The 12,648-nt window shown below is 41.7% G+C and overlaps 1 protein-coding gene across 1 annotated transcript in view; it reads right to left on the bottom strand.

The window, feature by feature from the left end:
- LOC110956505 (C-myc promoter-binding protein-like) overlaps positions 1 to 12,648 on the bottom strand; it is a 118,719-nt gene that overhangs the window by 25,997 nt on the left and 80,074 nt on the right. The window contains 6 exon segments of the mRNA XM_051944946.1: positions 2,665 to 3,857; positions 5,379 to 5,528; positions 5,805 to 5,924; positions 6,934 to 7,020; positions 7,331 to 7,438; positions 10,802 to 10,943. Of these exon segments, the coding sequence (XP_051800906.1) occupies positions 2,665 to 3,857; positions 5,379 to 5,528; positions 5,805 to 5,924; positions 6,934 to 7,020; positions 7,331 to 7,438; positions 10,802 to 10,943 (1,800 nt within the window).

Below are 12,648 nucleotides of genomic sequence, written 5' to 3'. Positions count from 1 at the left end.
ATCAGTGAATAAATTGTTTATGACGGTCTTTAGCAGTAATTTTTGTCGGTAAATGAGAGACATTAGTATCGCACGTCTGCATCTTCAAACCATAAACAAAGAAGTGAATTCGGTGACGTACGTGCATTAGGTTTGCGCTGGGGACTGCTCTGATTGGTGGAACTCACGTTAGGTGGGCCAAAATTGTGGGGAAGTTGCGGTGATTGGACAAAATTGCAAGGTCGCGCAAAATTTGCGGAGATTGGTTGATTTCTCATGAATTTGTGCGATCGCAACATCTCAAATTCCTGGAGGGACTGATATAAATAAAACTGAATTGAATTTCAAGCGAGATAATTTTCCATGGACCAGTCATCGCACACAAACCAAATTATAATTGTTTTTTAAATTTAAAAAAGTGTCTTAAACAAAATCAGTTTTCATGGCTGAATATGTATTTATTTTTTGTCAGTTTTAGCATCAAGTCTCTCCCACTTTTCAAAGAAGGTCTCCAGTGAAGTTTCTATTTTATTAATTTTGGCAGACTGACAGCTTCATTTAACAGCCAGACAGTTAAGTGCAGGAAACAAGCACAGACAGAAGTTAATGGAAGACGGTCTAGTCATTTTAAAAAAATAAGACATACTGCAGACTCCGCTGGAAACGGAATAAAAAACCAAACGTTTTCATTCTCTCTGTGCGGCCCGGTATCAAATGATCCACGGCCCAGTGGTTGGGTACTGCTGTGCTAGAAGACTATTATGAGCAAAACAAGCAGTCAACTCCATGACTGAGTGTTTTCACCCTGAAACTCATATGATGGTCTCAAACACAGATCTGTACTTCCATGGTTTCATGTGTAACAAACCAAAGGAACCAAACTTGTTAATGTGCACTGAGGGAGTTTCTGCATCATTATTGTTCTTCAAAACTAGTTTACAGTTCAAACATGTTTGGCTGAATTACTTCAATATTACACTTTGTCATTGTGTAGCATAGATTAGTTTTACGTTGTTAAGGAAACAATGTGAGAAAGCTGGCGTGTTTGAGCTGCAGTGGATGGAGAGAAAAGTAGGGATTTAGATCTGCATGTTATAGAGTAGGTAGCAGTATAGAGCTCTAAGCCATTTTAAGGCGGGAAGGGACTGATTTCATGGAAAAACTTCTAAATGTGTAACTCTGATAGACAGATATGAGTTTATAGGGATTTCATCGGTGACTGGAGAGGAACTTTGAACCACAAAAACTCATCTTTCTGTGTCAAAGCTGCAAATTCAGAAGTTTTTTTTTTCATTAAAACAATCCCTTTCTGTCTTAAAACAGCTTAAATTTGTTACATATGAAACCCTGGAGGTCTGAATCTGTGGTATTGCGACTGTCCTACAGTTTCAGGGTGGACATGCTCAGTTATGGTGTTTTCTGCTTATTTCACTCATACTCTGTCTTTCAGCATTAAAAAAAAACTCCATATTGACATGCTGACAAATTAGAAGTTTGACTTTCACCATGTGAGGTGTGTAGCAACCAGCACTGCCTGCGAGACACAAAATGTTTTGTTTTCTAAGCAAACAAATGCAGATAAATCTAGAAATACTACATTTGAACACAGTATTTGGCTATTTCAGCGTATACAGTTCTGCATCAACGCAAACTGTGCTGCTGATGGAGGAGCTCACATGTTGTCAGATCTCCAAACTACAGTTTACAAATATCTGAGCACAAAAAGTCTGGCAGCAGGTTGAAATCACACATTCTGCAGATGGCAGGAGGAGAGTTTGGCTCCCACTGTGGATTAGCGACTGAAAAAACCATTTGAAGCTGCATGCTGTCTGTGTGATGCAACTACATTTCTGTTGTTTTTTGTTTTCCACAGTTTTGTAAACAGTAACATACAGAGCAGAGCAGGTTGATCAATATAGTTGGTACATGGAGGTTTTCACACAGTAAAATACTGTTAGATGCTGAAAACACCACAGGATGGCAGCAAAACTCAGACTGTGAGCCTATTTTAGACTACTGCTTTTAGGTTACTGAGATTGTTATACTGCATGGCATTAACTTGGATATGTACCAGTGTTAAAATATAATCACAGTCGAGGTTATTAAGGCAACGCTGTAAATCCTGTTTGCATTGTATTAATGTAAGAAAACACAGACAACAAAGATATTTTTCTATTAAATCTATACAAGTTGAAAATTAGGCTATTAGATCTACTTGGAACTATTTTCATCTTTAAAACAGAACAGAACAGCAAGGTTCACATCTCAGGTTCAAAAACAATATTTCATGTAACTGATCATGTCGGCATCTAAAAACAGGTTCACAGGCCAGGAGAGGTTGAGAAACCTTGAAAATATTTATAAGTGAATAGAATCGATCAGAAGCGCTGAATCATGGCTACAAGTTGGCACAGCTGTATAAATTTTGGGTATAAAAAAACATGTAAAATATAGAACAGAATTAACACAGCAACACTATGTATTTACCATGGTATAGTAATGGCTTAAGCACAGGCACAAATACATAAAGTTTGGAAATTTTAGATGTTTTCTCATTGCTTTTCAGTCATTTCCTGTCTGTAAAATTATTTTGCTGAACCTAAAAACCTGTATGTGTTGCGTACAAAGTCAAGCTTTTCAAAATAATCTAGTTTTCACAAAACCAGTGACAGCAGGACTCTGTACCTTGGTCGGTGTTGTATACGTGGCTAGACGTGAGTACCAGCGGCTCGCCTTCTCTGCGACACCCTTCCCTGCAGAGACCATGCTGGTCTTGAACACGTCCAGCGTTGGTGTGAGCAGAGTGTCCAGAGCGAAGGAGGAAGAGGAGGGCGAAGGCGACGCCAGGCTCATCCGGTCGGCCCTCTCCCTGTAGGGGCTGGGCCGGGGGCTGGGGCTGGGGGTGGTGCTGGAGCTCCGGCAGGGAGGTGACGACCAGAGGCGCTGGCGGGAGATGGGCTGGGAGGGCGAGGGCGGCTGGAAGGTGCGGGAGCGCGGTACACCGGCTGTCCTGAGGGGGGAGCTGTGGGGCAGGCTGGCTCTGCGGGGGGTGTGGAGCGTGGAGGGGTGCAGCAGCAGGGGGCTGGCTGGGTCCTGGAGGTCCATGCTGGGCGTCCGGCTGCTCAGAGGGCTTCCCATGTGGTTCATGTAGAGCTCGATCTCCCGGGCTAGGTGTCTCCGTGCGCTTGGGGTGCTGACCTCGTCCCCCTCTGGGTCCTGGTCCTCAGTCTGCTGCTCAGACTGGGACTCTGCTGCCAGGAGGGAAAGAGGATCGAAGCCTGTTTCAATGCCGGTTCGCTTCACGGCCCCTCTGGGTGTCATGGACGTCATCCCACCGTAACTCGCGCTACGTTCAACAGGTTTCTTGTGAGGTTTGTTGTGAGTTATCACCCCTGTGGCAGGTTTGTCTAAATCCAGATCCTCCAAATCAAAAATGGCCTCCATGTTGCTCCTGTCTTCATCACTGGAGTCCTGACCCTCCGTCTCCTCTTCCTCCTCCACATGACTTCTCGCAGTGTTTGCCTTTGCAGCCGCCCCCTCCAGCCCACTGAGAACCAGCGAGTGGGGCCTCTTACTCTTACTGAAGTTGGCACCAGAGAGAATTTTGGCATCTGCTCCCAGGTGTCCTGCGATCTTATCTGGGTCGGTTTCACCCTGGCTCATTCCCAGACCGAGGACGGTGGTTCCGCTGCCGCTGCTGGCCACCGTGTCGCCGCTGAGCCGACGGTTCCTCACGCCCTGCCAGTCCAGAGCCGAGCCGCTGCTGGCGCTGCCCACCACCTCCTCCAGAGCGCTCTTATGTCTCCTGATCAGACTGTTGGTGTGAACCTCACCGATCTCATCCAGAGAGGAGGTGAAGAGGAGGCCTGCAACGTGACCTGACAGAGAGGAGAAATTGTTGGAGGTTTGTATTCAGTGGAATATTACAGAAGTAAATGTCCTGTTCACTTTCTGCACAGATAATGTTATAGAAAGCAATGAATCATTTTATATATTTTTATGTCAATGCATATTTGATGATTTGGCAAAATAAATAATCCTCCATTCATGCATTAATGTTTAATATCCTAATTAAATGTATTAGACCCTTTATACTATGGCTGAACTGATTATCCAGTATGTTTTAGAACTAAATTACAATTAAAACTGTGAAAAAAAACTGTTTACATGTTGCAGCCATAAAATAACTGTTTGCAGTAAAATAAGTGGATATGTTAATAATACACAAATGTTTCACAATAATGAATTTATGACCTCACAATGTCTCTAAAATGTATGAATATACTGCAAAATGTGTACATAAATTATAATTTCAAGTTGAACAGTTAAATCAGATCATATTTTATATAAAGGAAAAAGACATGTGGAGACAAGTTGGGTTAGTTGTGCTGTCTTTGCAAGAATCACCCTTAGGTTTGAATTATTGGTGCAAAGCATGCACCTGTGCTAGAAAATATCTCACATTCTCACCTTAATGACTAAAAATTCAATGAAGGAATAAACTACAAATTACATGGAGTATTTCAATACAAATCCTCAAAAAAAGAGCTGAAAGAGATGGACATTTACTGGTTTGTAACGTTAAATCTGGAGAGTGCAGAGAATATGCTCACATGCTTTATTATTAAAACAAACACATTTTTATCACACAGTAAACACTGCTGCAGCACCTCTTCTTAACATGTCTTAAATTACTTTGTTTTAGCTCCTGTTTCTTTGAGGCTTCCCTCCTGAAAAGTTATAAAAAAACTCATCTTTCTGTGGATGAGTAAACTTATGTAAAGGTTATTTTGTTTATATACACTTTGTTCATACTGCTTGTTCTGTCATCTTATCTGCCCATAAAGCTCTTCTACTCAACATTTTTCATTGCACTTCACTTTTACTGCATATTTTGCACTTCTGGTCAGATGCTAAACTCCATTTCATTGTCTTGGTATTTGTATTATTTGCAATGACAATAAAGCTGAATGTAGTCTAATAGAATCTAGCCTGAGATCTTTGAGTTTAAGGGTGTAGCTTTTGCAGAAGCAGAAAAAGACATCGGACTGTGAGGCAGTTGCTCACTAGCTTTAAAAAAAATGCAGCAGTTCAAATCCTACTACTTTCAGACGAATTCAACGAGGTTCTGAATTTACTACAGCTGTTCGTCTCTTCCCATTTTTGATCTTCTTCCTCTCCATGGCAACAGCAGCCAAGGCTCACGTGTACCTCGGTATCTGGAGCTGTTAACGCTCGACTAAACACGCGATTTCTCAGAAACAATTAAAACTGGAGGCCATAACGTAAACCTGACTAACTAGTAAATTATCCAAGAGGCTACTGTGTTTGTTAGAAAGCTTTGAAATGGTAATTTACAGTAGGGAAAATCTATTGAGCTGTGAGGTTCGTTCTATTACCTGCGCTGGCAGAGCTTTTGGGTTTACTCGCTGAATCGTCAAATGCACAACTGCTGCGAACGATGCCGCGGGGTTTGAAGGAGGAGTTGATCTCCAAGTCCAGCTGAGGGAGGCAGTCTTTGCTTCCTTTGGCACTTTCTGTCTCTGACACTGCAAACAAAGAAATTACACTTTAAAATGGGTCTTTTCTTACAACACATCACTGTTCTTTACAAAAAAATTTATAAATCCACTGAAGGACAACACGCTGCTGAAATGCTTTGATGTTCTTGAGAAACCAAAAGGGGTGAATCATCTCTGGAGGAGACAGAAACATCAAGGCAGAGGAAAGGGGGAATCCCATGAGGCCGCAGTGCAGCCAAGTTACAGTTTTTCAGGAGGTTCGACAGAAATATCAAGCGATATCAGATCAGACAGACTACTGACAGGAGCTGCAGTCGCTCTCCTTCTTGTCATCTTTGTCAGCGGTGGAGTCCTGGGTGGTGTGGTCTCCTCTGCGAACCTCCTCTTTGGACAGAGAGTTATAACCCAAATCTGACTGATCTCCTAGAAAAACAAAGAGAAAGAGAGAAGCACTCAGATGAAACAGCCGAGAGAGAGACTCTGAAGTCTGACAGTAAACCAGAAGGTCACAGAAATATACAACACAACAAATGAAAAATCAAAACAGTAACTCTAAAAAGAAGGCTCTATAAACTGCCCGAGTCCTTTATTTGAAGAGTTTTGGGTGTAAAAGTGTGGCTCTGTCGGAGCTTTACTGTGACTGGAGATGTAAATGAAACATACATAAGAGAAAAAACTAGCGAGGCGTTGCTTCGCTTTCATCTCCTCAGTTCTGGGAGGCTCATAGCTGTTGCAGGGAGCAGACAGAAAAAGCAACTAAGCTGTGCTAGATAAAGGAATCCTCCTCGGGGCCGTGAAGGGATCTACTGTTACTGTAAGAAAACAAACTGCATCTTCACAGCTGCTAATGAATTTGACTGCTAAGACTCGAGGCTGACTCTTCCATCTGCCTCTAAAACTTCCCCGAGTCTCCAGGCAACCAGCTGTCTCATGATTTGTTCTCCTCTTTCATCCTTGCTATGAACCTCTGTGGTCGTTGTCTCTAAATAAACCATGAGGCTGCACAGCTCGGCGGCGATACAGTGTGCAGCGACTTTGAGTGACGAAGCCCGATGCAGGACTGTAATAATCGATGGGCTGCACACGGACGTCGCCGCCACCTGCTGTGGTTCCCCTTCACTTTCTCTGCTCACAAAAGCGAAGCCTCCCGCCGAGGTGCCATCTCCGTGATTAAAATTATTTCCGTAATCAAAAAGAATGTGCCTCTGGGTAATTGCTTGCCGTAATTGACAATGACAAATCACTCGGTGGTGAAGCGAGGAGTGAGGGTGATACGAAGAAATGAGCAAGAGAGCAGCAGAACAGAGAGAGAGGAGATCACAGAGAGGAAGAGGAAACGATGAGGAGGAAGAAGACAGAAGATGAAGATGTGGCAGAGCAGGCACGATGAGAAGTTTCAGAGACAGACAGGCAGACTGAGAGAGAGGTTTACCTGGGTGGAGGGTGGCTTCTCTGAGCTCACAGCCCCCCCAGTGTGCCACCGGGGCCCTGGCGCCCACGCTGCCGCCCCCACGGCCAACTGCATGCAAGGGCAACACAGGCAGGGCCAGAGTGAAGGGCAGGGTTAGGGACAGAGCAGAGCAGAAACCACAGCCGCAAAACCAGGGAGAGGTGATGGATGCACGGAAGGAAGGTGGAAAAAACAGGCAGCGGAGGGGACGAGGAGGAGGAGGAGGAGGAGGTGTGGAAGGAAGGAGGAGGCCGGTGAGTGGGACAAATGAGGAAGGAGGAAATAAAATAATGTCATTGAGAGAAAAGGAAAAGAAAGATGTAGAACAAGATGGCTGCCTGTGAAAGATGGAGTCACACAGCCATCATTGGAGGTGTACCTGTGCTAGATCTATCGTCAGTGGGGTCTACTTTGGGGGCGTCGGCCGGGTTAGTGTCGGCAGAGCTATCCAGGCTGCCGTGACTCACAGCATCCAGGTCGCTGCCATCTGCCCAAAAACAACAAGGCGTTAAAGGAGGCTGGGCGCCGTCACTGCTCCACAACGTTCTCCTTTCTGGGTTTTATATCACATATTTTATCTTTTAATGCTGATAAATAAAGCACAAGAAAGAACTGTTTGACTGAGTACGTGTCAATTAATGCTAATTAGTAGGGCTGCATGATGCTGGAAACAACAGACAATGAGATATTTAGTTTTTCCGTGATATATATTCTAGTATTTTGATCAGATGATTTGATTAAATCCATTTGGAAATAATTAATAATTCTCTAGTTATTGAGGTTATATAAAAAATAATTCAACCCTCTGAACGCCAAAGCCTGTCAGCATGTATGAAATGTATTTTTTAAGTTAAAAAAAATAGCAAAAAACTGTAAAAATGAGGAAAATTCTTTGAGTTCGAACTTTGTGATGTTTCTTTAACTCTGCACTTTTAGCTTCTCAAAAAAACCAAACAATATATGATATGTGATATTAAATCATCAGATTCTACGCATCTTATTTTTTCTTAAAAAAATGTCAAAAAATAAACTCTTTCCAATGACCACATTATGTAAAACACTAAAAAATTCAGTGCTCTTAGTGCAACCGGGAGGCTATTAGTGGCACAGCTGTGGTCACATCAGATCATGTGACAAAACTGTTTCGGTTGAACTGCAGGCAGTGTTTACACAAAGCAGAAAAGACACAAGTACAAAGACAAGTTAAAAATCAAAAAGAGTAAAATATCTCCAATTATGTGGAGCTACTACTTTCACAGATTTGGTGACCCCCGTGGGCACTTCAAAAAAAGTTGTACGTGTTGATTCCAGGTTTATTAAATTCCAATCTCATTATTTTTCTTATTTTCATTATGGCATTATACCTTGGTTATGCAGCACAAACTGCATTTGTGAGTTCCCTCTACTTCTACTCATGGTTGTGCTGTTTCCATAAAGGTGAAGGACTTCATATTGCAATGAAAAATGAGTCTACAGTGAGTAAAAATGTGAGGTTAAAGGTAATTTATGACTGCATGACAACAAAGTCTGTGTTTTGAACAGCTTGAAAAAAACACTTTATTCAATAGGCCTTGTATCAGAGCAAGAGATGTTCTATCAGATAGATTTCTTTTGTAGATAAGTTCTGGAAAATGAGAACTGTGTGAGTTCACTGTTTTTAATCCAGCAAAAAAAAGAGTTGCTGCATGACGTGTTTCAGTTAATTGCATACATCTAATTTTAAGTTGTAATGATGATAAATAAAAGGAGAAAGAATTGTTTCAAAGCCAGAAAATTCTTTATGTTGACAAATTTCTTCAAAATGAATGCAGTTTTTAAAGAAATCACTAAATCATCTTCTCCATTATAAAACAGTCTTCATGAAAAATTTATTCTCATAGAGAAGAACTGTAAATAGATATGAAAAATAATATGTAATTTTGTGTTAATTACAAGGAAAAGGAAGACTGACTTGACAACTGATTCATTTTAATCACCTACTAGTGTAACCTGGAGAGTCTTTTATTCAGAGCACAGCAGCACAGAAAACCTGTCATGTATTGTAAATTATAAATGCTGCGACAGACAAAGAGAAATCCCACTGTGTGAGTGTGTTTTACAGAATGAATCAGTGCTGAACTCTGGCTGCAACAACAATGCGTCGGCTTTTAAACAGGGAGTATCTTTAAAAAAAAGCAGGATTAGCAGGACGGGAATTAGCATGCACCGGGTGTGCAGGTGTTCACTGGCATGCAGGGGAGTTAAATCACACAAAGTGAGGTAGTCGTGTTTTACAGTTTCACCTTTCGACTCCGCTGGATGTTTATTCCAGCTGACAGATGTATTTTTAGAAACAGTGGGGAGGGAGATTGGCTTTTCTGAAAGTGAGATTATTGGATGTGGCTGTTTGAATTTGTGAGGAGCGTGTATCCTTATAAAGCTGCTGTCCTTAATTTGGTTCTCTCAGTCCGTGGTCATCATCAGTTTACTATATATGATGATTAATAACTGGCAATGAGCTTCACTGATTCATTTAAAGAACAAAGTTTTTGGCTGTAATTTTATAGCTGACAAACACGTAAGCAATAAAAACATACACTAACATGACAAAGAGCTTATCAAATGTAATGTTTTGGAATATCGGTCACCGTTTTGCATATTCTTTTTTAAGTACATGAATTTATTTATTATTTTGCTCCATACCAGAGGACTGAACTATGAAGCAACCTCAACATAACCTGGATTTCTTTGTGAGCTGACTCGACCAAATCTACAATCCCAATTAAAGATAATTAGTGTCATGACGGCGGTTCTCAACTGTCTTTGTTAATCAGGTTTTCTTTTTCAGACTCCAATAAAAGGAGGTGTTTCATACATAATTTAACTCTCCCTTTGCCCAAAATTGGCCAATTTTATGCCTCCTTCTTCAGCCAAGAGAACCAGGTTGTTATATGAGGAGAGCGATAAAGAATTCAACCATTTATTACTTAAAATAAATCTGGTATTGCAAATCGTTTCAAGAGAGGAATGCTGGCAGGAAACTGTTGATCATAGATTTATTTTGCCGTTCAGTGACTGAATGCAGCTGCACATTAAAGCCCTGAAACTTCAAACATTTAAACAAGCTATTAAAGAACTATTAAAGAGTTTACATCTGACACTGTTTGACAATAAAGGCGATGTGGAAACACTTTAGTTTTTGGCTTAAAGTGGAATTAATGCTACTGACTGAAAATTGTCAGTGATAATTAACAAAAGATTGCTACATTTTCTAACGTGTGTTCTATCAGCTGCAGTAAGAGCACTGTCAATGGTTTTTGCAGCGAATACGGACCAAATATAATAAACATATTTATGTATTTTCTGCATCACCAGCTGAATGTATGTAGTTTCTCTTGGCAACACAATGCATCTAGGTTCTGCTATTGTAACTGTGGCTTTGTTAAGTGGGATTACTAATGTACAGATCAACAGGTTTGCAGATAAAATGGATGTCTTCATCTGAAAATCTGCATCACTCAGAGAAAATATTATCAGGAAAAAACTGGCAAAAGAGAGGCACTTCTTACAGCTGATTTAAATCCCAAACTATGAAGATGAGCTATAATGTTGATCTAGCAGGTTAAAAGAGATCCAACTCTGGCTTCAGGCTCAACATACGTCACTAAATCATAAATTTACTCTGTAGTACAGCTCTCTGACTGGACCTTATTGTGGCGTCTCTTTCTGTAATTTCTTTAATTTTGCTGCAACTTGAACTCTCAACCAAAGATTTAAAAACACCTGAACGTGTCAGTCGGTGTCCTGAAAGCAAAACTTTTCTGAACTACAAAAGAAATAACCGATTAGGGCTGAAATATTCGACAGCTACCTGACAGAGGGCTCTGGGTGAGGGGTGCATGTCGTCGCAGCGCCCGTTTGAACTGCGCCACGCCCAGGATGACATTTCTCAGCTTCATCCACAGAAAATATCCTCCTCTGGTGCTGGACGGCCACGTGCTCTCCAACACCGCCTGGACAGAACAGAATGAGAGGCTTGAATTAGACGACTGGAAGAAAGATCCATCCTCTATACACCGCTTTATCCTCATTAGGGTCGCGGGGGGTGCTGGAGCCCATCCCAGCTGACTCGGGCGAAGGCAGGGGACACCCTGGACAGGTCGCCAGTCTGTCACAGGGCTACAGACACAGACGAACAATCACACTCGCATTCACACCTACGGACAATTTAGAGTACTCAATTAACCTCAGCATGTTTTTGGACTGTGGGAGGAAGCCGGAGTATGGAAGAAAGATGTTGCTGCTAATTTACTCAGAAAAGTTATTTCACAAAGAATATTTTTGGATTTCTAAGATCCCTCACCATGAATTGTGCTCATAATCTTCTCCTGAACAAATTATTGAATGTGAAGAGTCTGAATATTGTGAGAGCGGCCGCTGCGACTTCATCTGTTCAATTTAAACTCAACATTTTTGATGTGAGTGAACTGAAACCGAACCAATCTCCGTTCCATATGAAGGATGAATTTTTCATCAGAGGCAGCAGAGTTGGACCCACAGTCACACTGAGGCGTCGCAAAAGGAGAAAGGAAAAGGCCGCTGTTGGTGGCCAAGTCACGTTCGACAGAGTCTGTTTGCCCCTAAAATAAACTTCAGACACCCCCCTGAGAACAACTCGATTGGTATGCCGCCGAACAGAAGTGGGTTTATTGCGCAGGCTGCTCTTGTAGGGAGGCTCTGAGGATGTGGGCCAGGTGAAACGAGGCTGCCCTCCCCGAGATGCTGTCAACAATGTTGTTAAGACAGCTAAAGCACGGCCACGCTTTGTACTGCAAGCATTTGTAAACACGAAAGTGCAGATAGAGAGGGAACGAGAGGGCGACAGGATGTGAAACATGACAGCTGTTTTTTAGGCTGAAATCAGTAACATCTTTTATTGACTGACAGCTAGTCTCTGGAAATGATGCTCAGATGTCAGGAAAACAGTTTGACATTTCGGGAAACACACTTAATTGCTTTCCTGCTGAGAGTTAGATAAAAAAGATTTACGCCATCAGTCCAAGTAATGTGAAGCTACAGCCAAGAGACAGTTAGCTAAGCTTAGTTTAAAGACTGGAAAATGGGGAAAAACTGCAAGTCTGTCACAGCTGATCAAACTTATTTCAACTGACTGCGAACATTTTGCATAATCGCTACAGTCGTTTCCATTTGCCTGCAAAAAAACAGCTGAATGAAATTAGGAGAAATGTCTTGTTTCAGCAACTATTTCCACATTGTTTTCCACCATTTGCTGCTCACTGTTCCACTGTGGTTTAATGGCACCGCCTGTTTATCTCCTGGCGCCTAATTCTAATATTCTACTGGCTGCATTTCAATGAGCATCTATTGACATTAACATCATGAAAGTCAAACAGCTCAGCGCTGATGTTTGCACAGTTTGGTTTAAATGAAAAAAGATAGGCATAAAATCGTCAGGAAAAGGCAATTAAGTCATTATTTGTACTTAACTGTCATACAATTAATTAAATTTCCTAAATTTTATTATCAGGACAGCCCTTCTATTGAAGGGAAAGAAAAAACTCCTCCTACTACCAACTGTTGAAGGCTGTGATTAACATGTTATATCTGTCTGATCAACAACGATCAACACCTGCTGCTTCTAGTTTCATATTTAGCTGACAGACGATACTCCAGGAAGTCATTATGCCCTGCAAAAAC

The sequence above is a fragment of the Acanthochromis polyacanthus genome, chromosome 2 (genome assembly GCF_021347895.1).
Source record: "Acanthochromis polyacanthus isolate Apoly-LR-REF ecotype Palm Island chromosome 2, KAUST_Apoly_ChrSc, whole genome shotgun sequence".
Classification (NCBI taxonomy): domain Eukaryota; kingdom Metazoa; phylum Chordata; class Actinopteri; family Pomacentridae; genus Acanthochromis; species Acanthochromis polyacanthus.
The sequence above is the reverse complement of the archived record's forward strand: the minus strand, read 5'-3'. Positions and strand labels throughout refer to the sequence as shown.